Source organism: Cygnus atratus, chromosome 3, assembly GCF_013377495.2.
Source record: "Cygnus atratus isolate AKBS03 ecotype Queensland, Australia chromosome 3, CAtr_DNAZoo_HiC_assembly, whole genome shotgun sequence".
NCBI lineage: Eukaryota > Metazoa > Chordata > Aves > Anseriformes > Anatidae > Cygnus > Cygnus atratus.
The window spans coordinates 96817942-96843840 of NC_066364.1; the positions used below are offsets into that span (position 1 = coordinate 96817942).

Sequence of the window (25899 nt, forward strand, 5' to 3'; positions counted from 1 at the left end):
GATTTAGAATGATAAATGGTACTAGGACATTCTATCTTCCTCTGAATCAGCTTTGGATAAAAGATGACTATTAATTTTTGTGTACAAGTCAATCACCTTTCATTATAGTTTAACACTTTGCACTTAAGGAGTGACTGCATCATTTGCAGCTGAACAGTCATGCTTAAAATTGTCAGCAAGTGATAGAAAACTGAGATATAATGCAGCTAAGCAGGCTCAGCCTGACAGATTAGCTGGTCTTTAAATGAACCATGTTCTTGTACTGGATAATGTTTTTCTCTGCATAGACATACAGGCATTAATTTTGAAGAACTCAAATACTTCACACTATGCCACTCTGCAGCTATGCAAATAGCACACATATTAACAAAATTTCTGCATTTGCAAGCATCCTATTACATATTAACTGGTCAAATACACATGAGACTGATCTCATGTATAAACACACTAAAAGAGGAGTAGTTGATAAAAGCTGATTGAAAGTGATAAAGGAAAAATAATTGATTTAGTAATCAGTTTTCAGTTTAAATTAAAAACAATAAATATGTAAATTCAGTGTTCAGTTTCAGATTGGGAGCTCATTTGTTTCCAAAATGTTAGGGATGTTCCTACAAAAAATGCTATCCTTCAAATATATGCTACAAATTTCCAACGTAATGTTGTACATGGTGCAAAGAACGTGTCCTCTGCAAAGCTCAGGTCTGTAAAAGTAGTGATTTTTAGAAGCAGCTAATACAATTTTACCTCTTTTGGAACTTCCAAAAATATTTTTCCCCTCCACGAGTCCCAGAACCCATTGGAGACGATCAATTGTCTAACACTCCACACCTGCTTTTCCCACCTTCACAGTATCCAGTTGCACAATGAGATCTGATATTAAAGACATGGTCATGCATATAACATTCTGTTTGGCAAATTAGCTTTTCTTTTACAAGAAATTGCTGCTCATCTAGCCATCAAGTGACTGGCATAATATCACTTCATAAGAGCACACACCAAAATTGCAAAGCTAGCCTATAGGAAGTCATTTATAGAAGAGAGAAAAACACAGGATAAATTAAGGATTAGAAAAGAATGTGTGATTTCATTTGTATCACATTTGATTTGTGTATACAGCAACAGAGAACTCTACTGGCATGAAACTGGTGCAACTGGAGTAATTTTAGGAGATTTGGAAGCAATATTTGGAACACTTATTTAGTACACCTACTCTTCCATACATAGAGTTGTACGACTCAGGGAGGGAGTACAAAGCTGTCAATAATTGGCCTCTAAATAATATGTCCAGTTCTTCTGCTCTGTCTGCAACTTTCAGTAGTCATTAGCAAGTTTCCATGGGCCAGATGAAGAAATTTTGCTTAGCACCTCTGCAAGTTAGTGCACTTGTACTTAGGCTTAGTCATTATATTGTTTTAGACATGGACCTGCTAATAATCACCATGATCACTGCAAGAATAGCATGATCTCAAGATCCAACAAAGGAGATTAAAAAAAAAATCTTCCTTCAATATACTTCTCCTGAAACCAAAAACAGGTTGTAGTGTTTCCTGTACTGAAAGTGGACAAACTCTTCTCAGAAGAGCACAGGTCACTGCTACAGTAAGGATCTTCTGCAAAACCAAAGAGAAAAGGCACAGCTGCCACCCCTGAATGAAAGCCCTGCTTATCAACTGACTACCTCAAGCAAAGGCCTTCACTCCCACCAAATAAATGAGAGACAGCTTTACTGCATCATGATTTATCTATGATGTCAGTCCTCATCAGGATTCAGTGAAGACAACTAGTCAGAGGAAAAAATATTGTAGACCCAACCTTTGCAAGAAGACTCATTTTTTTCATTTTATTAAAGCACTGAAAGCCCAAACAAATAGTATTCAAAAGGAGAAAAAAAAAATAAAACGTAACTTGGAAGAGGGTATGTTTGTCAAGGTTGTACTTCCTTTTTCATGGTAACAGGTGTTTCCACTTTGAGAAACTGCATTTTTAAAGACTAATATTTTGAGTATAAATGTAAATCAGTTCACCTTCACAGTAAGTTTCCTGTTTAATTTAATACGACAAATATTATTAAATACTACAGAAATGCAAACAACAGGAGAACTTACGTCCTTTTCCCCCCCAGAGGATGCAAGTCTCTGTAATTCTCCATGTGGGTACAAAAGGTCTGTTTCTGACAGGATCTGAATGTGAGTGCAAGTTTATGCCTCTCTCACAGCTGAGTTCGCTTCCAGCCTTCTAGGGTGTAACTCAGCAAAGGGTTAACAGCAAAACACAGCAGCACTACTTCACTCAACCTGACAGTTTGAACCTGATTCAATTTAAGACTATAGTAATCTTTTCACAGATGTAAAAGGACACTAGTCCTGAACTTTAATATAAGAATCCCATAAGAATGCTAATTCATGTCAAGCCAGGCAGAATGAAATAATTCAGATAGTGGTTACACTCAGATAGGGTTAATATCTACATTTCTGCATAAAGTGTCATACGCGGTTTGTACAGGGCCAATACCCTTCAATTCCCTCTGAGATCAAAGAGACTGTTAAGCAACACTGTGACTGCTTGAAGACTGTGGTGACCTGGGGATTAATAATGAATTTAAACGGAAGAGCAGCACCTATTTGCTAAGTAAACTCTGCTTCCTGAAGCACTTGGGGGTTTCATTAGCAATGACCCATTCTAGTTCAGGCCATAGCCAATTCCTTTAGGAAATCTGCAGCCATTCTTCACACATATGCAGTCCATATTGGCATAATGACAAGTTATTTTAACATCTAATCCTTTGGCTTTGGTATTTAAAGGACTTCATCTCTTTCAAGACCAGGGCAAATGAACAGAAGCAGCATAAATATATAATTGTGAAAAAGACAAACCTTTACATGAATCATCCTCAATGGGCTGCTTGAAAGCCGTTATGTCATTGAAAGTGCAAAGAAATAAAACCACTTTATCCTGCTCATTTCGGATTGGAGCGATTTTCACAAAGAACCAGACAGGTGTTCCTGGAAACAAACATATCAAGAAGCTGGTCAATGGTAGGCAGAACAGTAAGTGTGCTAGTTTAGATTTGTATACATCCAAATCAGCCTTCTATAAATGTTACTTGAATATTTTGGGTTTTTTTGCAAACACCTACTAGGAAAAATGACAAAGCAGCTGACAAGCATTAGTTAAATTCTGTGCTCTACTTCTGATTAGCTTTTTAATCTTCAGGAATCACTTACTACTTCTGGGTTTCATCTACAAAGCCCATACGTGAACTTATGACATACTTTGAGATCTGACAGGAAAGTTTCCCTATCATATACCTACATATATGTAAGGGTGCATGCAGCACAGTCTTGCTAGTTCTATGCGACTCTTGCAGAGAGGCCAGCAATGCCTAGACCATGACCATAATAGAGTCCCAACTCAGGAACATGACCGTTTTGGTTGATTTTAGACTTCTCTGCAACCAGGGAGCACCAGTCCCTAGCAACTATGTCAGCTCTGGCCTTGTCTGCAAATCCTCCCATACAAGGGATATTCTTTGCAAGTTGACTTTGACTTTCTCCTGAGCTTGCTCACAATCACTCTTAGCGTGAAACAGGACTGCACCAAATTCAGGAGAGAATAAGCCATCAACACCAGGCCATGGGTTGTGGACAGGAGTAAGATGTACTGCACATAACCGTACTTTTTTAATTACTTCAGTAGAAGAACTCCTGGTGAAAACTGCTTCAGAGATTAGAGCCTGCACATCACAGAAAAAGATGCTCCCAGATAATGATCCTTCAGATGCTGCTGTCAATTTTCCTTGACATCTGTCCACACAGATCACCTTGAGGAGAGAAACTGTCAGTCAGCCCTGCCTTTATGTATTTCTAGCTGTTCTGCTGAGGCTGCTGGGAAGGCAATAGTGACAGCAATGAAGTTCCATTTATCAAGACTGTGTCTACCACTCCCATTTCATGGGAGTCACTACAGCAATGTTGGTAACACTTGAGTATAACAAGGTTGGAGGCCTCAGAAGAAAAAAACAGTTGTTCCCCCTCCTATCCTCCCCCATGTCATAACATGGGTTTCTTGAAGGCACCATTTTTTCTGTGTAGTCTTAACTTTGGTGTTTAAAAGATGGCTAATTGAACATGAGTTTTCAGACTGTCCCTATCCCCTCAGTGACTGCAAAGAAAAAATTCTTCATTGCTTTTGTGAACCTAAGATGTAAGAGCCAAAGAGAGGATTCAGGCTTGCTTGCTGTGAGCAACATTTCTCTCAAGTTTCCCTTCTGAACTAGACTTGACAGAAGGATCTATATACAAGGAGCCAATACCAGCTGTAAAAATCAGCAGGCTTTGACCATCTGGGAAAACCAGAACAAACAGCACTACATCTAATTTTTTGCCACTTGTGCAGGACAGACTATTTCATAAAGGGTGATCTCAGAAGACTATTTCTTTTCTGTCCTGACCACAGGACCCTCATCTAGGCTAGAGACCAGATTCTCTTTCACTTGAATTACTCGATATTTTAATGTGAGTACATTTAACAGGGTGTACTTCATGCAGTATTTATTTATTACTAGGGCCACTTGTGTCCTTACTGTCAAAGGATCACCAGGAACCCTCAGGTACTTCACAACTTACTCTTCAGCAAAGCAAGCAAAGGCACCATTTTTCACCTATGTTAATATAACAGAGCATGTTGCTACCAGTGCCTCACCTGGCTGTTTCCCAGCCTCTGTACTTAGCAATCTTTTCTGGCCATAGAAAGCCAGGGCATCTCCAAGACCCATGGAAAACTTCCATAAATGAAGCTTGATTCCCCGCTGTGCCTGTATAGCACAGGCAATTTCAAAGCCTGGCTGTGCTTCCATGCCATATGTACAGCCACCTCTATAAACAGCAGGGTATATGATGCAAGGAGCCCTCCACTCAAAGAGCAGAGAAATCCAAATGGAATCACGGATGGACATTTCTGGAGCACGCCTGCACAACAAGAAGTATTCAGGGATCAATATTGGTGTGTGTGCATTTTGTTTGTTTTTAAGAGCCAGCATTCCTGAACAAGCCCTTCCAATAAAATATAATTAAACAAAAACACTAAATGAAAGAAAAGATTCAAAAGAATAACTGTGCCAGCAAAATCATCACTAACTTGTTAATGAGCTTAGAAGACACTGCTGCAAAGCAGCCAACAGTAATTTTCAAGACAGCAATGCCCTTTGCACTCCCCTTTCTCACAATCTCCTAAAATTGCCCATCTCCATCTCTTCTTGCCTACTTGTTCTTCCCAATTGCATATGTGAATTCTTGCGAGGCTGATCAAATCTGTACGCTGGTTTTACTCTGACACCTTGGTGACCAATTACTTTTTATTTCACCCGCTTCAACAACCTTCATTAACACTGCAACTATTTTAATCAGCCAGGATCTCTGTCTACAGCCTACATGCTCTCACTTTTTTGATTAGGGATTTTTTCCATTCCCCAAAACACTTTGTATTTTTTTCTTACTTCAAGCTACAGCCATTCTGCTACAGGCTACTTGTAATATTAAGCCTATAGCTCTGAGGCCAGATTCCATACTCAGCTGCATCTCTGCTTCTCATAGCTATATAAATTACTACCCTGCTTTTGAAGATGCTGTGCACATCAGAGGAACAGAAAAGATGCAATTCATCCTCCTATTCTGGCTATTTGTCAGATGCGTGCAGTTATTTCCTCTGCGTGATTATGATACGATACGTTGCTGCATGACTTTTCCCATGTCCTGAATGCAGCAAGAGGAAAGACTTCTCCTGACAACATGTAGGAGGCTGCTGCTGGGCAAGGGGCTTACAGAAGCAGGGTTCTCACCTTCTGACTCCTTCAACTCCCACTCCCGTGCTGCATTATTTCTATAAAAAAGGAACAACACAACTCTTTTATCTAGAACCAAGTATATATCTTCACAATCTGCCCACTGGCAATGAGAAAGAGGCAGATATCCTTGCTAACTAAAAGTAGAAGTTTTTGATAACTGTCATTATCTGGGAAACCTTATCATTTCCAGAGTGTCAGAGTGCCATGTACAGGATGTGTTGCAAGTAAGAGTATCAAATCAAGGCAGTACACAGGGTCTGTGTAAATCATCTTCCAGTTTGAGATCTACATAGTAACAAAGCAACAGCAGAAACAAGTAGATGGAAAATTCTGCCCAGCCATCCTATCTACCTCCCCCGACACTAAGCGGAACTTCTCCTTACAATATGTTCATCACCATCTTGTCAGTCTCCTTTGGGAACAGAAGACAAGTGGATACAAAAACAGATTCATGAGGTGAGCGTTCACAGGGCTGAGCTACGTGGGCTTTCCACAGTACTCTGCAACCAGGACTTCATTCATCGTGGAACTGGGATCCGAACTGTGAGAACGCACCGAGAGGCTTAGCCGGTATGTGGCTGTGCTCAGCTTTTTCCCTGCATAGTGGTTTAATTATCAAAAGAATTTTACTTTTTTAAACATTAAACAGTTTATTTAACTATTAAACAGGAAAGCTTGAAGTATAAACCAGTTATAAATCAGGTCGGAAACTAGAATTTCAACCTCCTACAGGCAGCCCTCATACTCTTGGTGTCAAAGCGGATGTCCTTGCTCAGCCAGACAATCACTGCTGGCAAGAGGCACAAACCAGGCTATTCTAATGAAAAATGTGATTTTCAGATTCAGTCCATGGGCTATTCAGGCAGTAAGAGAAACTGCAGCATGTGTTTCAGAGCTCTCATAGCAAAACAAGAGCAACTTCCCCTTATGCCTCCAGCGTGCCTTGATGTACAACCACTCAGAGACTGTTTACCAGCGTCTCCGACAATACATCTACTTTCATTTACATTTTGTGTTCAGTTCTGGCAAAGTCTCTCACTGGTGAAGTTCAATGATAATGCCAATGCACAAACAAAGAGGTAAACACTCGTAAGCCATGTTGGCTTCCGTTAGATTTGCAAGCAACAGTGAAAGAATCCAGAGTGTTTCTAATGGCATAGGACCAATCCTGCTAGAAAAGGAATGTCACTTCAAAGCTGGTGGAGAAGTAGTGAGAACAAATCCTAAAAGATTAAAATCTACAACGAACTCCTGACAGTGACCTGTAGCACCAGCCTGTCTTGCGGTACCCATATTACGTAGCTAATTAGAGAATTAACAGGTGCAGCTCATAATGGTCTTCACTGGCTTGAGCATAGAACTTGGGGTAATGCCTTAAAGGCAAGACAATTTTAAGAGACATGATTCAGGTCCCATATCTTCTCCAGACCAACATACAGTAAATATCTCCACACCTTATCATTTCCCATCTGTAACACAAGTACTAATGTCTCTTCCTTCTCTTTTCCAGCCCTGTGTATTTCGCCAGTGATATATTCACCCTCCTGCCAGGAACACCAGCATTCGACATGCAATTTGACTTTGGTTGAGGTCCTTCAGAAACTCAATGCATGGAAGTGAATGAGGCATTAAAGGTCTATTCCTGCTTCTCCTCCTGAGCATACTGATGACCTCCCCACCCCTTCAGTTTTCCCTCCTCTCAAACCAAAATAGTTAACAATGAAAATCAAAATCACCGTCTAAACATGGTCTGCTCCATACCTTGAACCGTTTAACCAAACAGGTCAATTTACCAGCTGTTTTTCAAAACTACAAAAAACACATTGTTTAAATAAAACTGCAATGAGCAGTTTTTCTTTCCACAAAGTAGAATGAAATCAATTTATACATAGAATAAAAAAAACACGTTTGACTATTCAGCTGATGTCTTCACCCTCCTCACTGAACAGGGCAAGTCTCCCCAAAGCAGTACAACTTCCGTATTAATTCATGTTTCAATCAAGTGGTCATCAGACAGCTATTGCCCTGAACATAAACAGTCAAGCAGTATGGCAGTGAAAAAGCTAGAAGGACTTGCTGTGTCTGCAGCAATTACTACGTGCAGTGATGCAGACAGCAGGACTTCAGTTATGTAAACAGCACAGCTGACCAGTACAGTCACCCTTTTTGGAGTTTCACTTATGCCCAGGTCACTGTGAGATTGTTTCTGTCTACCACCACAGACCAAATAGTTTGTCCTATATCAAATTAACACACAAGCTGATTTGGAAGAGTTTGGCAAGCCACTATATCCACATAGTTTTTAAACTAGAAACACAGAGGAGTCTCAGGCATTTGACCATGCAAGACAAAAAGCAAAAGTCTTCCTATAGACTTTACCTTTCAGCAGAGAGTGTGCACTGAGTGAGAACAAACCAGCTCAGTACGTGAGAGCTCAGCACGCTGCGCCAGTAATAGCAGACATTACAATACATTTCCATCACTTTAAAAGATATTGCCTTCATGGTTCCGTACCTGGTGTTGCTATGTACTGACAGCTAATGCTTCTAAAGGTCAGACCTTTACATGCTAAGATAAAGAAAATCAATTTCAGCCCCCAAAGGTGAAATTGCTATGCACAGAGTTATCCTACGACACTGGAACAACACAGTATAAAAAGGTTCACCACACACCCTACTGCCGCCGTGTTGATATGGTTTACCTGTTCTTCAGGGAAATCAAAACCAGGAAGTGTGTATAGGGAAGGGTAAGACACAGGGAGGCCTGAAAATCTTCTTTCCATTTACTTCAGATAAAATATTTAAGGAGTACTATTGGAAAGTCTCACTGTACTGACCATAGAGGAGATGACAGCAGGTCTTGTTTGCCAACACATTTGAAGTCATCAAGGTCAATGGAATTTATCAGTTTTATGAACCCGGAATACTTTGGTTTAACCTTCCTGAGGGTAAGTGAACTCATGCAGATGGATTTCACAAAAGGATGCAGATGTGTATAATGTTTGAAAAATACGGAGCTACATTTCAGTGGCAGGCTCAGGAGGCTACATGACAGTTTACACTGGCTCCCTTATTCCTGCTTCTAGTCCTATGCAAACATTTAGTTTATCAATGTATATACCAAAAGTATCCACCTGCAGACACAAGAAGCACAGCACACACAAATATAAATTATTAAATGTTTTAAATCAATACCGGTTATGAGAAACTCTCCCTAGCAGTGGGCAATCAAAGGTCTACCACCCCCAAAGTGAATTTTGCTCTCTATAAATTGGAATGGGTTGAGTTGTTGTTTTTTTAACTTGTTTTTCTACCTCTGTAGAAAGCACTGGTTACAAAGGTAAGTGCAAGCAGAATCTGCCAAATCACTATTTTGGGCTTATTTATCATTCTTTGACATCTAAGAGTGCCAAAGGGTACGTGTGTCACAGGGATGGGGGAAGAAGAAAGCCATGTTTAAAAAAATCAACAAACAACAACAACAATGAAAAAAAAACTTCATGGTATTCAATTTCTTAAGCATTCACTAAAGATACAAGATGAAGATTGACCTGCAGTAACAACAACCTGGTTCACTTGATACTCTTGCTTTATTTTCCTTTTTTTTTTTTCCTGAAAGGAGAGATTGTATTGTTAAAACAGCTAGAAGTACATTGAATGTAAAGGCTGTCGAAAATGTCCCATTTATTCAACAGCACAAAAATGGAAGAAAAAAATTGCTATTTATCACAACAGTTAGTTTAAAGGGAGGGAGTAAACAGGTAAAGAACAACAAAAATATATTTCCTGGCTAATTTATTGGCTAATTTGAAGAAGAAAAATGGAATAAGTGAAGACTAGAAAGAGGAAAAAAAAAAGAAAAGGAAGAGCAGGAAAAAAAGATGCCTAACAAAATTCAGGGGTCTTTCCAAAGCCTTCAGAGTAGGCTGAAACCTATCATATTCATTGCCCAAGCAAGCAATTGCCATAGTTTCAGGCAGAGGTTAGGTGACTACGAGGACAAAGGAGACAGCAGTCTGGGTGCTAAAAGACTGGTAAACAAGACAGTATTTTCTGTGATGAGGTTTTTCTCAGAATAAGCCACAAGGACACCCCTCTTTTGCTACTGCTCAGTTACAGCTCTCTAGTGTTATTAGTCAGTCTCTCCAACAGTAGTTAAGGTACCTTTAAAACTGGAAGTCTAACAAACATAAGAGCACTGTGTTTTGTTAAACTTAAAGGAAGCTCTGTGCTTTCCTTTTTCCCATGCCTGTGACCCTCCATGCACGTAGCAGAACCATTGCAGCCCTGCTTTTTGGCATGTCGCACAACACAGCTCCTGCACAGCTGGACTTTGTTCTAGGCCGCCTCTCCTCAGGGAAGCACACAGCAGGGCAGGAAATATTCCTCACTCCACAGTTACCTTGCTTAAATCTGCATAAAAGACAGAGAGGCCCCAGGCTGTACTACAGGCCATATGCTGCAGCAATGACAGAAGAGTAGCTGCAGAGCCTCCTGGTGCCAAATCACTGCTAAGAGAGAATTCCATGTCCTCCCAGATCCCACACTGCAGCTTATTTACTTGGCTTTGGATGCGTAGAGGTGAGCTGCATATGTCCCTACGGCCAATAACTGAGCTAGGAACAGAAATCAGCTCTAAGAAATAGGTAAACATTGGAGGTGGGTAGCACTGGAAGGCATGAAGCATAAAGCAAGGCCACCCAGACAGTGCATGCAGCTTTTCTAACGAGTTGGATTAGCAAAGCTGTGCTCCAGAAAAGCCCTGAGCAATGGCATCGTGTCACAGGTCACGATGCTTTGAACAGGACAAAAAGACTAGGAAAGAGATGAAGACAAAACCTCTTAAGGACTTCTTTTTTCCTCTAAAAGATGAGAGAAACCAATTCCATGTACTTTGGCACCACCAGCTCTTGAAAGAGCAGACAAATTCTGATAGAAAACAAGCAGCTCCACACATCCACAGATGAGCATTACAGCACATACATATTGTCTTAGCTTTGTGAGTCCCTGTGGTTCTCTCTCCAAACTCCAATGACCATAGAACAGCTTGGGTTGGAAGAGACCTTAAAGACCATCTAGTTCAAATGCCCCTGAGATGCCACCACTAGATCAGGTTGCCCAGGGCCACATCCAACCTAGCCTTGAACACCTCCAGGGATGGGGTATCCACAGCTTCTCTGGGCAACCTGTGCCAGTGCCTCACTGCCCTCTGAGTGAAGAATTTCCTCCTAACGTCTCATCTAAATCTCCCGTCTTTTAGTTTAAAACCATTCCCACAACCTTCTTGTGCTGGGGGCCCCAGACCTGGATGCGTCCAAGCGGGGCCTCACAAGGGCAGAGCAGAGGGGGAAAATCACCTCCCTCGACCTACTGGTCACGCCTCTCTTGATGCAGCCCAGGACACAGCCGGCCTTCTGAACTGCAAGCACACACTGCTGGCTCATGTTGAGCTTTGTGTACACCAGAAACCCCAAGTCTTTCTCTGCAGGGCTGCTCTCAGTGAGTTCTTCTCCCAGTCTGTTCTCCTGTCTGGGATTGCCTTGACCCATGTGCAGCACCTTGAACACTTGAACTTGTTGAACCTCATTAGGTTCACATGGTCCCACTTCTCAAGCTTAACCAGGCCCCTTTGGATGGCATCCCTTCCTTCTGGTGTATCGACTGCACCACTCAGCTTGGTGTCATCTGCAAACTTGCTGGGGGTGAACTCAATCCCATTGTCTATGTCATTGATAAAGATACTAAACAGTACAGGTCCTAAGACAGACCCCTGAGGGACACCACTTGCCACCAGCCTCCACCCGGACATAGAGCCATTGTCTACAACTTTCTGGGTGTGACTGTCAAGCCAACTCATCCACTGAATGGTCCACCCTTCAAATCCATCTCTCTCCAATTTGGAGATCAGGATGTCATGTGGGACCATGTCAAACACCTTGCAGAAGTCCAGGTAGATGACATCAGTTGGTCTTCCCTTGTCAACTGATGCAGTCACACCATCATACAAGGCCACCAGACTGGTCAGGCACGATTTGCCCTTGACGAAGCGATGCTGGCTGTCTCAGATCACCTCCTTGTTTTGCATGTGCCTTGGCACTGCTTCCACGCTCAATACTAGCTGGTCATTTCAACAGAAAGACCAATGGCTACATGCACAAAAGTAGGTGGGATTATATTTCCTCAGAAAACTGTTCCTTCTGACAAAGAATAAGGTAACAATTAGGTTAACTGTTGAAAATCGCATCATAGCAGTTTCTGTGATACTTACTATTATTGCTATACTTTCCGGTTAGAAACCCCGAGCCCACCACAGCAAGACTGATCAAACTGATCATCACAGCATCATAGTAATGGGAAGAAGTTGCTAACACGATGCTTCTGCAAGGTACCCTGCCCTGTACACAGACACTACCAGTTTCATGGTTAGAAAACAAAATTGTTAAGAGCAAAATGAAGGTAACAGAATGCAGCCTTTTAGCTTGACATTTGGCCAGCCTGAAGACGCCAGTGAATTTGCACTTCAGGTCATATTAGGTAGATGAAAATAACTGTGCAATGCCATAGTCATGGTGTGGGGCAACAAATTTGGGGCAAGTAGTTCATCTGCTGACATGTGGAGTTACAGACAGACTAAAATTCCTAGAAAAAAGTCATGCTACAGTTAAGGAGTAGTTTTATCCAAAGCAAAGACAGTTTCATCACAAGACATCAAAAGGAAGTAGTGCAGCTTCTAAAACAAAATACGGCATCCTTTTATTATGAAGCCACATCTAAACACTGGTTTTGCTACATCAAATTTGAGAAAAAAATTAAAAGTAACTTCTCTGTAAGAATAATCGTTTGCATAAACCTAGCTTGGGCATTAACATTGCTAATGAAATCTTGAGTGTCGTCATCACACATGAATTGCTCTAAAGGTCAGAACAAATTAGAGCTTCCTCTGCCTCCATGAGTGACTTTCATCCCTAATGTTCTCATTTCTCCCTTGTAGATCAGCTGGCAGAACAGGGGTTTATTTAACCCTACGTAAAACACAGTACTCCAGGCTGGCAGACTTGTAGCTCGTGTTATGATTTAAAACAATTTTACACACCTACATTAACAAACAAACCAATCAACTACTTACTGTTCTTCTTGTACATCAGGATTTCAAAGGAGTTCATCTCATAGTTCTCAAATGTTTGTCGGACCTTGTCAATTGTATCTTTGTCTGTCAGCTCTCCATACATAAAACTGCAAATAAAGCAAGGAATAAAGCAAGGAATTCAAGTCAGATACGAGACAAAGACACAAAGCCATTTGTTTACAGTGTGAAAAGAACCTATTTAGAAATAGCCCTTCTTTGATTTTGTTTCACCTGAAAAGCATATTTGACAGATGCAGCCCCAGGAGATAAAAGACAGAACTGGGATAAACAGATTACTGTTTTCCTCAAGCAAGAAGCACAACACTACAAGCTATTTAACAGAAAATAAATCTGTTCCCAAATACCTGCAGGTGCTGCTTTTTTGCATAACTTCTGCTCTGTGATATCCTGATAGCTTGCAAAATCCATCGTTGCTGTACACAATGGGCCAATCCACTATCTGGGCATTACCCAAGACAAAATTAGTATCTGTATGAAAGAACACATCAGTTAGACATTAGACAAGGCTACGGTTGCGTCAGTAGAAAGACTCATTTTGGGATCCCAAACTCATTGCTTCCGTTCCTGCATGTTTTTTTCCCGAATACTACTCCGAATGCAGTCAACAGGACTATTCCCTGTTTTAAGTCAATTTTTATTTTAAGAAAATATTAATTACTCATGCACAGATAAAGAGGATGATTTTATGCAAATGAAACACATGATGTTAAGCAGGTAAAATTCATGCCTTGACTAAGGACAGATTCATCAAACTGGCTCCCCCTGTGCCACATGTACTGATCCACCACGACACTCGAGTTTGAATGAGAAGCCTCTTCACAGCCAAAACAGTACAAGAGGTATTTCTCATTTGAACATATACAACCTTCACTCCTGGCCACACAAGCTCAAATACTCCCTGTATGATGTGTACAGCACAGCACCCCAAACTAGACACCAGACAGCTAGGCTCCATACTTACAACAGCAGAAAAACCTTTCTGTTCACTGTACAAGCTAGAATGAGTTTCAGCCAGTAAGAAAAAAAAGAACGAGCAGGATTCAAACCTCCATTCTCACTGGTTCTTTGAATGCTACTTTTGTATGATTAATATTCCATTCAAACAATGAATATACTCAATCCTAGGCCCAGACCTTGCTTCTCTGCTGCACTGGCTCTTGTGCAGCCAACTATCTACACCTGTGCCACGACAGACAGCAGCATTGGTGTCTGGGCACTGACATGCAGGAGGAGGAGGTGGTGGCTCCTCTCACAGCTGCAGAGAACCCCCAGCTTTTGACAGAAGGCACAGGCAGCCACGTGAGATTCAAGGCATCCATATCGAAGGGGAGTCTCTAAGGGTATCTGCTATGCTATCTGCTTTTGAGGATCTGCCCCCAGCTGCTCAAATATACATAGCTGTCATCAATAGTTCCTGCAACTGAGAGACACAAACAAGACTTTTTACCTATTAATTGTGAAGAGTTTTGTTTATTTTAACTTCCTCTTTCAAAATTTTTTGTCCTGTTGCAAACTTCAAGCGGGTTTAAATAAAACATTCCTGTTGCTATCTAAATCCATTGCCCAATCCCATGAGCAAGATTAAGTGTATCTTTATACACTCTTTAGAATGAAATATACCAGTAGTATAACTTCAGGACATTTTAACTGCTTTGTTTCTCACAGCCTCTTCTAAATACCATGGTTTTTGCTTGGTTGAAGTACTTTGTTCCAGAAACAATACATGTCTTTTACCCCTTCCTATGAATAAGTAAGCCAAGTCATTTCTCATTGCTAAAGCAAGTGCTTTTGAGTGTCTATTATAAACACTGCTCTGCACTGTTAGGATATTTTTACATTTTCATCAGGAAGTACAAAAAAATATGCAAATATAAATCTTAGGTTGTGTTCTGCCCTGATCTGAATGGTGTTGATTATTTCACGCATTCGTTCCTTCTCACCATCTCCCCTTCTCAAAAGGAAATTTACCTTTCTCTCCACTTCTTCAAGAGCTCCTTGAAGAGCTTCTATTAACTGAAGCAATGACCTTCCTTGCACACTTAAATCTCAACATTGTCTTTAGATAAATAAGCTCATTTTTTGGTATTTTTTTATTAAAAGCTATATAGCATACTTTTCTAATGGCCATTACCATGCAGATCCTACTTTTACCAGAGAGCCCATGAGGTAGGACAGTGCTCATATCCCCTTTCTACAGATAAAAACAAGGCACTAAGTCCACACGGGGATTTAAGCACTAAAAGGCGAGACTGCTACAGCCTAGCCCCTAGGTGCCCAGTTCTCATATTTTAAGATTGAGGTTTTTTCCTCTCCTGTAGTTCTTATGATGCCAAATATTTTAATATAAGACCACTTCTTGCAGATTTTATGTAAACCCAGCTCTCACAGATAACACCCAAGATTCTTTGCTACTATAGCAGGAGCTAAAGAATCACATTCTCACTCGCCTACCTTTTGGCCAATGAAGCCTGATTTTTTGGACCACCAGAGTTTCCAAAGATTGCTTAGAGAACATGCATACATTTTCCTCCCTCCTGAAAGCCTAGCAGTTTGGGTGTTCTCCTAGGAGATGTGGGGCTACCTGAGGGAAGTGAAAGCTCAGCCTCCATTTCAAGTCCTGAATGACTGCTCTAACCATCAAGCTGCTGAAGAGAAGGGATGCCAACATCCTCACCATATGAGTTTTTAAGTCAGTGTGGCTTGATTGCTGTATTTTATGCATCCATATGAGGCAATCCTGTAAGCCTATATTGGGTGAGCCTTTCCAGGGAGGTGGGGGTAGAGTGCTTGATCTAAGAATCCAGGTTGGGTTTAGATGAGAGTTACAACCACATTGAGAGACCTTTATGTAACTATCAACCTTCAACAGCAAAAACGTGTGCACTTATCGATTCAAGGAGCAAGTCAGAGGTTTTGGGGATCCCACTGTTTGATAAGTGTCTCACTTCTAGCAAGTTTCCACTTCATGTACCTTGACCCACCATCTGTGGTCCAGGTCTTACATAGCTTTGACACAAACACACAAAGTAAATACTGAAGCTGGACCAGTGCTCTAGAACTCCCTATGTCGCTGGAAGCCTACAGAGAAGCCATTTGCCCTGTGAGCGCAGCAGCCAGGCCGCCAAGAGAAGCTGTAGCACAGCAGCACCCAAACCGCTAGGCCGGGGAAGAGGTTTCCAAGCCACCGCTCTCTGCCCGCCCTTCTTGGGAAGATACCAGGCTCAGGGTGACCAACTCCCTGTTCCTGACGCTGTTGTGAGGGGACAGGCAATCTGCACTAATGGTTTCCCAACCTCCTGCACCCACTTCTTTTTCCTTAGCCCACTGTGGCCTCACAGGCCCTAGAGTCCACACAGCACGTGGAGGGGACAGATTCTGCCCTCACACCACACAGTAAAGAAGGGGTCTCAGAGACAAATAGGAGTTTCTTTCCAGTTACTCACTCATCTTCCCAGATCTCTTTGAAGACAAAACAATGATACAAAGGTAGTTCTGTGCCTACATGGAGAACACGCCTGCATTTCTTCTCAGGCAATGGTGTTTTGCCTGTGCAAATGCTGGCAAGACACAGCGTAAAACAAGGACTCCCACTTATAACTCCCCTGCATAGTTTATTCTGACAGATAACCCGGAGGTAGAAGGGCTGTTCTCATTGCTATCATTTACATTCAATTGCATTGACATCCCTGACAACGTGCTGCTTGGAGACAGCTCATAATCTGCTAAACAATTGTTCCTAACATAAGAAAATATTAAATAACAGCCACTGAAGCAAATATTGCCTTTCCATCTGCAGGGACACAGGGTCCCAGAGGCCAGGAAGCAGCTGTGGCTTTGTTGCACAACAAGCACGAGGGATGCTCTGGTGAACTCTTGGAGCATCACAGAGCAAGGCCTCTACAGTACTCACAAGTGGGTCAACAAGGCCAGGCCAGGAGCTGGTCAGAGGAAGACCACGAAGGAGAAATCCACTGCTAAAGTCTCTTCAAAGATGGGATAAAATGCACATGTGACAGCTGCGGTATTCAAACTATTTAGTGATTTGAGGTACCTCTCTGAAAGGACTTAAAGGACTCCCTTACCAGGAAATCAATTTCTAACACAACGCCAATTAGGTTAGCAGTATTGCCCAGCCCAAGGAGAAGCTGTAAGCCTTGCTGGCTCCTCTTATCAGCCCTGACAAGAGTTGAGCTCAGAGCTGGAGAGTCTGAACGCATATAAATAAGGCTCGGGGTTCTGGCTCGTGCTGCGTTTGGCACAGTCTGAGCCAGACACTTGGGAGGCACAGAAACGTGTAGAGGCGCAGCACAGAGCACCTCCTGCTGCAGAAACACCTGTACAAACTGCAGCATCTCACAGGCAGCACAATCACTTGCAGAAGTAGGGAGAGCTTCTGTGACCAGGGTCTGCAGCGCTGGCTGCTTTGTGAAATGCCCCACTTCATATTCTCTAGCCTGCGTTTTCCCAGGTCAGCATTTTAACTCCTTCCATAATGTAAGGATGGATTTTGCTCAGTCACGAAACCAGTGCTTTCCTCCACTTGCAAAATGCATCATCACAGAAGAACCAGAAAACACCTTTCTGAATAACACAGATCCTTTACCAGCAGTGACAGCAAGCCTCTACAACATCCAGCCCCACCAAAACTGCTGCTATCTACAGAATTGTGTTGCTTTCTGCACTGCTCTATTTAATGGAAACTGTCCATCAGCTCTAAGCTCCAAAACACCTGAGGACAAGAGGCGTCTCACAGAGGCAGCCAGTCAGGACTACCTCACTGAGGAGAGGTTGCTACCCTATCCATGGCCACTGGGGATAGAGGTGGGGGATACAGCCTCCTTAGTTACTGTTCTGTTAGCTGGGCATCAAGCAGCTTAAGCTTAAGCATGGGGGACAGGTAAGTTTCCAAACAACCCTGATACTTACAAACTTGTGACCTGTATCACCAGAAGTATCATTCTGACATGGGAAAGAAAGAGTTGGTTTTGTTTCTTGTAAGGAACCCAATGCGTGGAAATAGGATGCTGCTTATAAGCACACCTGTCAAAACTGTTACAGCCACACAGCTCATACATACCATGCTTTTGCTTTAACAGTTTGCAAAGGATAGGTACGTGTGTATTGTTCATGTTTAGTCTTACCTTTCTGGGGAGAAAAAAAAAAAAAAAAAGAAGCAGCATTTAGTCACAGAGACTACTTATGTTGTTCAAATGTAACTTCTGAGGTCAAAATATGGCTCTCAATCAGTACAAATTAAGTCAAACTGAAAAGAATTTCCACCACTTATTCAATCCTTTCTTTGCATCTGTGTGATCCAAGGCTCACACTTCAGGGACGAATACACAAGACTCAACCAAATTTGCACCTTAACACAAGTGCTGTACCTGCATTCAAAGAAAGTACAAAGCTGCTCAAAGGACCAAAAAACTATTCACTTAGTAGAATAAAAGTAATAGGACAAAATCCTGCTCTTCCACCCTCACTCTGCTATGGAAGTCAGTGGTGTTACATAGATACATACATTCACTCAGTACCTCCTAGCATTCATTTCCAGAGTAGGAAAGCATCAGTGTTCAAATATCCTATTTTAAAAAAAAAATGGTTTCTCCATAGAATAATGGTATGGAGGCCTCAAAATTGTACATCCTTAACCTTAAGATCAAACTATTTTAAACCACAGCATCACTCTAATGCAAAACAATGTATTACAAAACCCTATAGATAAGTTCATTTTAGCTTACACGTTTTATAGAAGTTATAAATAATGAAAGATTTATTTTACAGAAAAAAAAGATAAGATTTAAAAACTCTTGGCTGCTAGAACTTGAAAAAAAACACTAATGCAGACATTATATTACTCTATTCAAACATGACTTACACTGTATGCAGAGCATACTGCAAGTACAGACTGAAAAGAATTATTAAAAAAATGTATTTCATCATACTTACTACAAATAACAGAGAGACACCACCTAAAACAACAACTTCAAGTGACTCACTTTGAATCATTACAGAAAATGAATGCCAATTTCAGCCAGCAGTAATAGATAAAAAACTATTGGTTCCATCTCAAAATTTATTATTATGCATTATTATAGTAAGTATTTCACTGTATGCCTCTACCATGAAAAAAGTTTAAACTGAAAAGAATAATACATCCTACCAACATTAGTAGCTGTAAAATCTTCTAATTATCTGTATTATAAAAAAATAAAATAGAAATTAGAGCAGAAAAATGGAAGACGAATAGCTGAAATGGGAAATGCACAGAAGCTGTCATATGTAATTTATGCACAGCATTGTTCTGTGCCTATCTCTGAAGTACTGACCATACTGAAAAATTAAAAAAAAAAAAAAGTCAGACAAAAGTGACATTACCATGAGATAATTTTCAGTAATTAGAAAGTTTGTCAGCTGTAAAAGTCATCCACTGCTCCATTCAAAACACTGTTTAACAGCACAACTTCACTGTTTAATTGGTCAGGTTTTCCCCCTCCAGTTTGATCTTAAAAGAAATCCAGGGAAAAGCATGATTTGGTTTCATCAATTATATGGGTCTTACGTCAGTTTAAAAAAGCCCTTTGATTCACTGATTATAGCTACAGCCATCAAGAGCCTTAAAAGCATTTGACAAGACCTAACTCCCTGCTCACTTTTAGCTATACGAGTTACAAAAATGCATTAACAAATTCTCCAATGAATGGGTTTCATTAAGATTTGTTTTACGACCTTGTTCTAGGATTTAATGCAGAAATGGATTGATACGTTGAATTATCACAATAGAACTTCTTGAGCTTTCAGAACATTAATTTTAAAGCACATTATCTATCATCTCTGTGTTGTACTTTTTTTTTCTTACTATCTATAAAAGTCATTTTAAAGAAATCTGGTTGTCAACGCATTTCTAAATGCATAAAGATGTGCACACAGATTTAGGAGCTTCTTGCCTAATAACAGCCAGCAAAGAAACATTTTATAATCAACTCAAGATGTACCAAGGAAAAAGAAATGCCAATAGTCAATAGACATTTTGATGTACCGACCAGTTGTACAACAGCGTGGATGAAAATAAAGGTGCCTCCATAATTGGTAACTTAGAAAAGAAGGAAGATCAAGAAGAAACAAACTCCTTTCTTTTGTTTCATTCTCAGTTTGGAAAAATGTCCTTAACAGAGAAGCTACAAGTTGTTCCCTTGCAGTTTTTGAAGGTTTGCTGCCTGCACGTCTCGATGTCTTGTTTTAATCAGTGCCAACAGACAGACCCACACTCGTGTTTTTACCTGAAACCTTGGAAATGCAGTCTTGTAGGATTAGTTACGAAAGGGCACAGACTTGAGTTCAACCACTGGATGCCAGATTTGTAGAGGATAACATTCACTTTGCTTTGCATAGGGCAAGCCATAGTGAAGGTAAGAGAAGCAACATCTTCAGCTAACGCCACTCTGCACATACAGCACCATCTTACCCAGCAGTTTTACAGCCATCTTTTGCAAGGTTTGGCTTTGGCAAAGATCCTTCCATACAAGGTAAGAGGAGTAGTCTCTCGGCAGACCCATCTATTCCATTGCCATTTTTCACGTTGAAGTTAACCCACTGAGGTCAGGAAAATAGATGAGCCTTTAACTGAGAGCATGCAGAAGAAAGCCTCCTGGAGATCTGCTCCAGGCTTCCAAACCAGCTCGTTTGGGAGCCTTGACAATTAGGATAGCTTAACCTATCCAAGACACTCATTAGGAAAGCCTCAATGTTGCTCTTCCCAGCACCCAGTTAAGTTTGTCCATTTCAGTACTTTTGTCTGAAAAGTCACTAAACTACATTTCCCTATTAGATAGAACCTCACTAGCTCACACTGGGACATAATTTACCTGCAGCACAAGGCTTCTGAGCTGGCCCTCTGCAAAGAATGAATTTCACCTAGTGCTGCTTGAAGACTCATTGTAAATTATGGGAATTTATGAACTGGCAGGAAACCAAACATATTCTATCAGAAGGAAACAGAAAAACCTGCTCCACCCCAAAACTATGCTTCCTTATTTCAACTGCAGCACTCCTGTTCTCAGAATGAAAATACTTTCTTGATGACTGATGCTATTTACCAAAGGTGTTGTGGCAGTACAAGGCAGCCCAGCGATACCCAGGACACGACTACCCTGGGCACATCGCACACAGAAGAGCGATGCAGAACATGTCATGTCCGTACATACGTACCCTTCCAACGTAACAGCTCAGAGTCTGGAACTGAACAGGCTAATACCTAAACTAGTAAACCCTGCCTTTGGGGCAGCATGCCTGCACTGCTCCTAGACCCTAATCGGATGAGCTGCAGCCATGTCTCTGCCTCCAGGCTCATGGGTTCGGAACCAGAGGCAAGCAGCAGGGCCAGGCTGCAGCAGAAACAGTGCCGTCAGGTTAAGGATCCTTTGCAAATATTTCATTTAAATAAACATTGTATTAAAGTGCAAAAATACGAAAATAAAGCTCCGTTTTGTTCTTCATTCTGTCGTAGATTCCGTCCCATTTGTCTCTGGCTGAACACAAAAACAGGTTGTTCAGTTCCAGGGCTGTTTATAATGAAGTTAATTTCTCTCCTAGGTCTCGGGCAGCGGTACAAGGTTAGCAGGCCCAGGTTGCAGAATGTTTATTGTACTGAGACTTTACAGTCTCCAGTGGAAGTAATGCCATAAATCATGGAAATACCTGTTATTCTCAGGATTTGTTTCTCAGGGTGCTTTTTTCTTTCCCTCTCCAGGGGACTCACTGCATTCCCCATCAAAGGGCGCAGGTTTGCTTCCACACGTGGTCTCTCCTTAGGGTGCTCCCAGGGGAAGCAAGACTAAACCCGCACAAGCCTTATGCCCTCAAGCCTCCCCTTCTTGCAACCTCCTTGTTTTGTCAATAAATCAGAAAAGTATCTGTGACTTCCACTGAAATTCCTAAGCCATGGAAACACAGGGCTCTCTTTTGCCATCCTTACATGCACTAAATTCTCATGCACCAAGGAAGGACTGCAGAATCCAGCTGGTATTTATGTGAACATAAAAGTATTTTTGCCTCCAGTTATTGATAAAACATTAGAATATCACAGAATCAGTTCTCTCTATAACATGCCACACCATTTGAATTCAGTGCCTTGGCCATGAACCAAGATTATAACTGTTATTGTTATAGTGCTTGTGTACTGGGGGTGTATTACATTACCCAAGAAAAACATTAATATCACATTAGCAGTAACCATCAGAGGCTAGCAATTCTTTACGTACTGCACTGTTTTATGGCACGGGCTCATTTTCTGTCCCATTGGGTGCTTGGGCCTTTAAATATTTCAATGCTTCAAACAAATTTTTGTCAACCAAGCACCACATGCAACATTGATTTTTCTAGAGCTACATGGCTAGTTCAGAAACACGGCTTTTAAACATTAAATACAGACAAGCAGGGTTGTAGTGTCCCTGGTCCTTATTTTTTTCCTCCAGACTTCCAACAGGAAGGATGTCAGAGATGCTCCTTTCAAAGAAGGAAGAACCTTAGCGTTCACACTTCGTCCAAAAGGTCTTGTGAGAAGAAATCACAGAGGACCAAATGAGGACCACAGGTCTAGGCTGATGACATTTCATACATTCTTTCCCATGTGTGCTATATTAAGGCACTCCTATCCCAAGACGGGCTGACAAATTCTCAGTTTCTTCTTCACTGCCGTTTGTCGTGTGTGCAGCTTGTGATCCTAGGATAGCAATTCTGGCTGGCGCTTAGCGGATGAGAACCCATCTCAGCTGATTTGCGACCTAAGAGGAAACTCTCATCCATAAAACTCATAAGGAGACTTCGGACCATTGGAGTTTGAGGTGCGTCTTGCTACAGATGGTGTGGTATGAACAAAATACTAACCCTAAAGGAAAAGCCCTGAACTTTCATGCTTATAGATACTGCTATTACCTCTAGCCATTGAAGGTGCATCCGCTTGCCAGTCTCACACCTAATACGAAAAGCCGTCCAAATAATTATTAAATTACTGGTTAAAATGGCATCACTTGTGCTGTCCTTAGAGTAATGCTTCCAAAAGTGGTTGCATGCCAATGACTTTGTTGTTACCATAACCCTCTTTCACTGAGCTAAATCTCCCAGCACAACCTGGAGCAAGAACGTATTTTTCTCACTTCACCTGTGACTGTAGATGCACGTCATACACAAGTGCCTTCAAGTGAAGCACTTACTCAGTTATACCTCCTTCAGTTCCATGAGCAAATTCCTCTCCTTTCAAAGGGAATCCCCAAATTAACAACATTGCCATATATGTATCAATGCAATATCTGTTGGCACTACTTAACTTGCTCATGGGTGCCAGCAAATAGAGTTTGACAACAAGCCCGGGGTTTATCTGGCAAATCCCAAAGGGGCTAGATAGTTTCACTGTGGGTCACGTTACTATCCAATCGAATGAAACCGAGAAGGGAGAGCCAAACCTCAAAGTTTATGGGCCCGTTTAAGCGCTCGTCCCATGGGCATCTCAAAGGCCAAGCAGGCAGGCACCGCGGGACCGGGCTGTTCCCATGCCGTCCCCGCGCTGGACGACACAGCTCTGCTGGCTGAGGAGAATGGGGACACCGTGCTCGTCTCCTGACAGCCACGGACGTCAGAAGATGCTGATGGTTCCACGTTAGAACTGAATCATGCAGCGCTTGTATGTGACGGCATCGCATTACAGCAAGAACTAGAAGGCACATTACAGGAGAAATGGGCTGCTAAACCTGAGTCACTTCCCAAAGCTTCTCCTAATATGTCTGAAGGGTGCATCACTTCCTACCAGGCTTCATCTAAAAACCTGTATTTATTACAGCCCGCAGGACTTGCTAAGCATTTGGAGATGGAGTGCTGTCATTTTACCTGTGCTGTCTGGCACCACGCTCTGTTACGACACCTTCTTAATGGGGGAAAATAGGAAGAAACGGAGCAAAGCTTCTCCTGCACGATACCCCCATGTCCAAACCTCAACCCATTTATTGCACTTTGCAATATTTTATTTCTTGGCACTGAGAGCCAACAGAGAAATTTGGTTTTTAATGAAGGAAATTATTCCCAAACTCAAGACAGTTTTGAGAAAAGCCGTAGATAACCGGTGTTAGAAGACTAGAGAAACAACACGAATCTGATGAAACGTTAACATCTCATTTTGTAAAAAGAGGGCAGGCTTCACTACGAGGACAGCTAGTATTTTTTCGGGGAGGCAGCTTCCACCCCCTTCTATAGGGAAGTTGCAGAGAAAGGCAGCCTGTAAAAATAGCCTCACGATTAATGCCGTGTGAAAACATGTTCTTACCAAAGGCGATTTTTTTTTCCCCTCAATAATATCCCGTAATTGAAAATAATTGAAAATCGCTCTTTGGATAATTTGAGGTTCTAGCTGCTTATCGAGAGGTTAATTGTCTTTGCCTTATCAGAACCGACTGACTACTGTTTAATTAAGTCCTGTCGCCTTGTCTCGGAGCAGGGCTCGATCCTGCGTATTCCCGATCGCACCACAAGTTCTTAACCCCGTAAGTCCAAGGCACCGAAGTCCAAGGGAGCCTTAAAGATGGCAGAACTTGGAGCCTCCAAAAACCGCCCGTGCCCAGGTTCAAGCAAGCACACAGCCGCCCGCACGGTCGCAAGGCTTCCCGAGGGTAAGTCCCGGAGTGCGAGAACCTGGATAACGCTAATGCATATTCGCACGAACGGTGAAATTCGAGGCGCAATTTTCCGAGAGGGAAAAAGAAAATAACCATCGCTGCCTCCCCTCAGCCCTCCAGACGCCCGACTCCCTCGCCAGGAGGCTTTTGCCTCCCAACTCGCCGCCCCCCGCGGTGCCCAGCGCCGGGCTCTCCCCGGCGGGGACCCTCCCGCAGCCCCCTCGCCTCCCGGTGCCGGCTGGCCCGCGGCTGCCCGCTCCGGGGGCTCGGAGAGGCTCGGTGCCGCCGCACCTGCCGCCGGCTGCCCCCTCCGAGGAGCCCTCAGCCCCCGCCTCACCGTTAGACCTCCGCACGATGTTCTCCAGGAAGGTGTTCTGAGGCGCCACCAGCCCCCTCCTTCCCCCGGCCATAGTCGCTCTGCCGGCGGCGTGGCGCGGCGCGGAGGGCTCGGCTCGGCTCAGCCCCGCTCCGCCGCCCGCCCCATGCCTCCGCCGGGACCGCGGGCACGGCCGTGCGGCATCAGCCCTCCCGCCGCCGCCTCCCGCGCACCGCAGCCCCGCGGCCGCCGCCGCCGCCGCCGCCGCCGCCGCCGGACCTCCCCGCGGCGCCCCCTGCCGGGCAGCGCCCCGCCGCACCGCCGCCGCCTCCAGGCCGGTGCCGCAGCGCCATCGTCCGGGCCCCGGAGCTCGAAGCCGCCTCAGAGCGGCGGGGAGCGAGGCCCAGCGGTGGCCCTGAGGGGGGCTCGGTCCCTCAGGGCCGGCTGCCTCCTCAGCGGCCGGGGAGCTCGAAGTGCGCTGTGAAACACCTCACGGCCGGCCCGGGGAGGCGACTGGCCTGACACCCTCGACCCCCCGAGGCTTTGCCCGCTGAGCTCAGCCCCTTCCTACGATCATTTAAGGCTACTTACTATTACAGCTCAGTGGAAGCAATGAGATGAAATATTTAAATAGAATCATAGAGGTTGGAAAAGACCTCCAAGATCATCTGGTCCAACCATCCCCCTACCACCAATGTCACCCACTAAACCATGTCCCTAAGCACCACGTCCAACCTTTCCTTGAACACCCTCAGGGACGGTGACTCCACCACCTCCCTGGGCAACCCGTTCCAGTGCCTGACTGCTCTTTCTGAGAAGAAATGTCTCCTCATTTCCAACCCGAACCTCCCCTGGTGCAACTTGAGGCCATTCCCTCCAGTCCTATCACTAGTTACCTGTGAGAACAGGCTGACCCCCAGCTCCCCACACCT

At 43.0% G+C, this 25899-nt stretch overlaps 1 protein-coding gene across 1 annotated transcript in view; it reads right to left on the reverse strand.

The window, feature by feature from the left end:
* Window positions 1–25061, reverse strand: part of KCNH1 (potassium voltage-gated channel subfamily H member 1) — a 179407-nt gene extending 154346 nt beyond the window's left edge. Inside the window, exons 1-4 of the mRNA XM_035559434.2 lie at window positions 24989–25061; window positions 13333–13456; window positions 12968–13074; window positions 2874–3002 (exon numbers count right to left, since the gene is read on the reverse strand). Of these exons, the coding sequence (XP_035415327.1) occupies window positions 2874–3002; window positions 12968–13074; window positions 13333–13456; window positions 24989–25061 (433 nt within the window). The remainder of the gene's footprint in view (window positions 1–2873; window positions 3003–12967; window positions 13075–13332; window positions 13457–24988) is intronic.
* Between the last annotated feature and the right edge of the window lie 838 nt (window positions 25062–25899).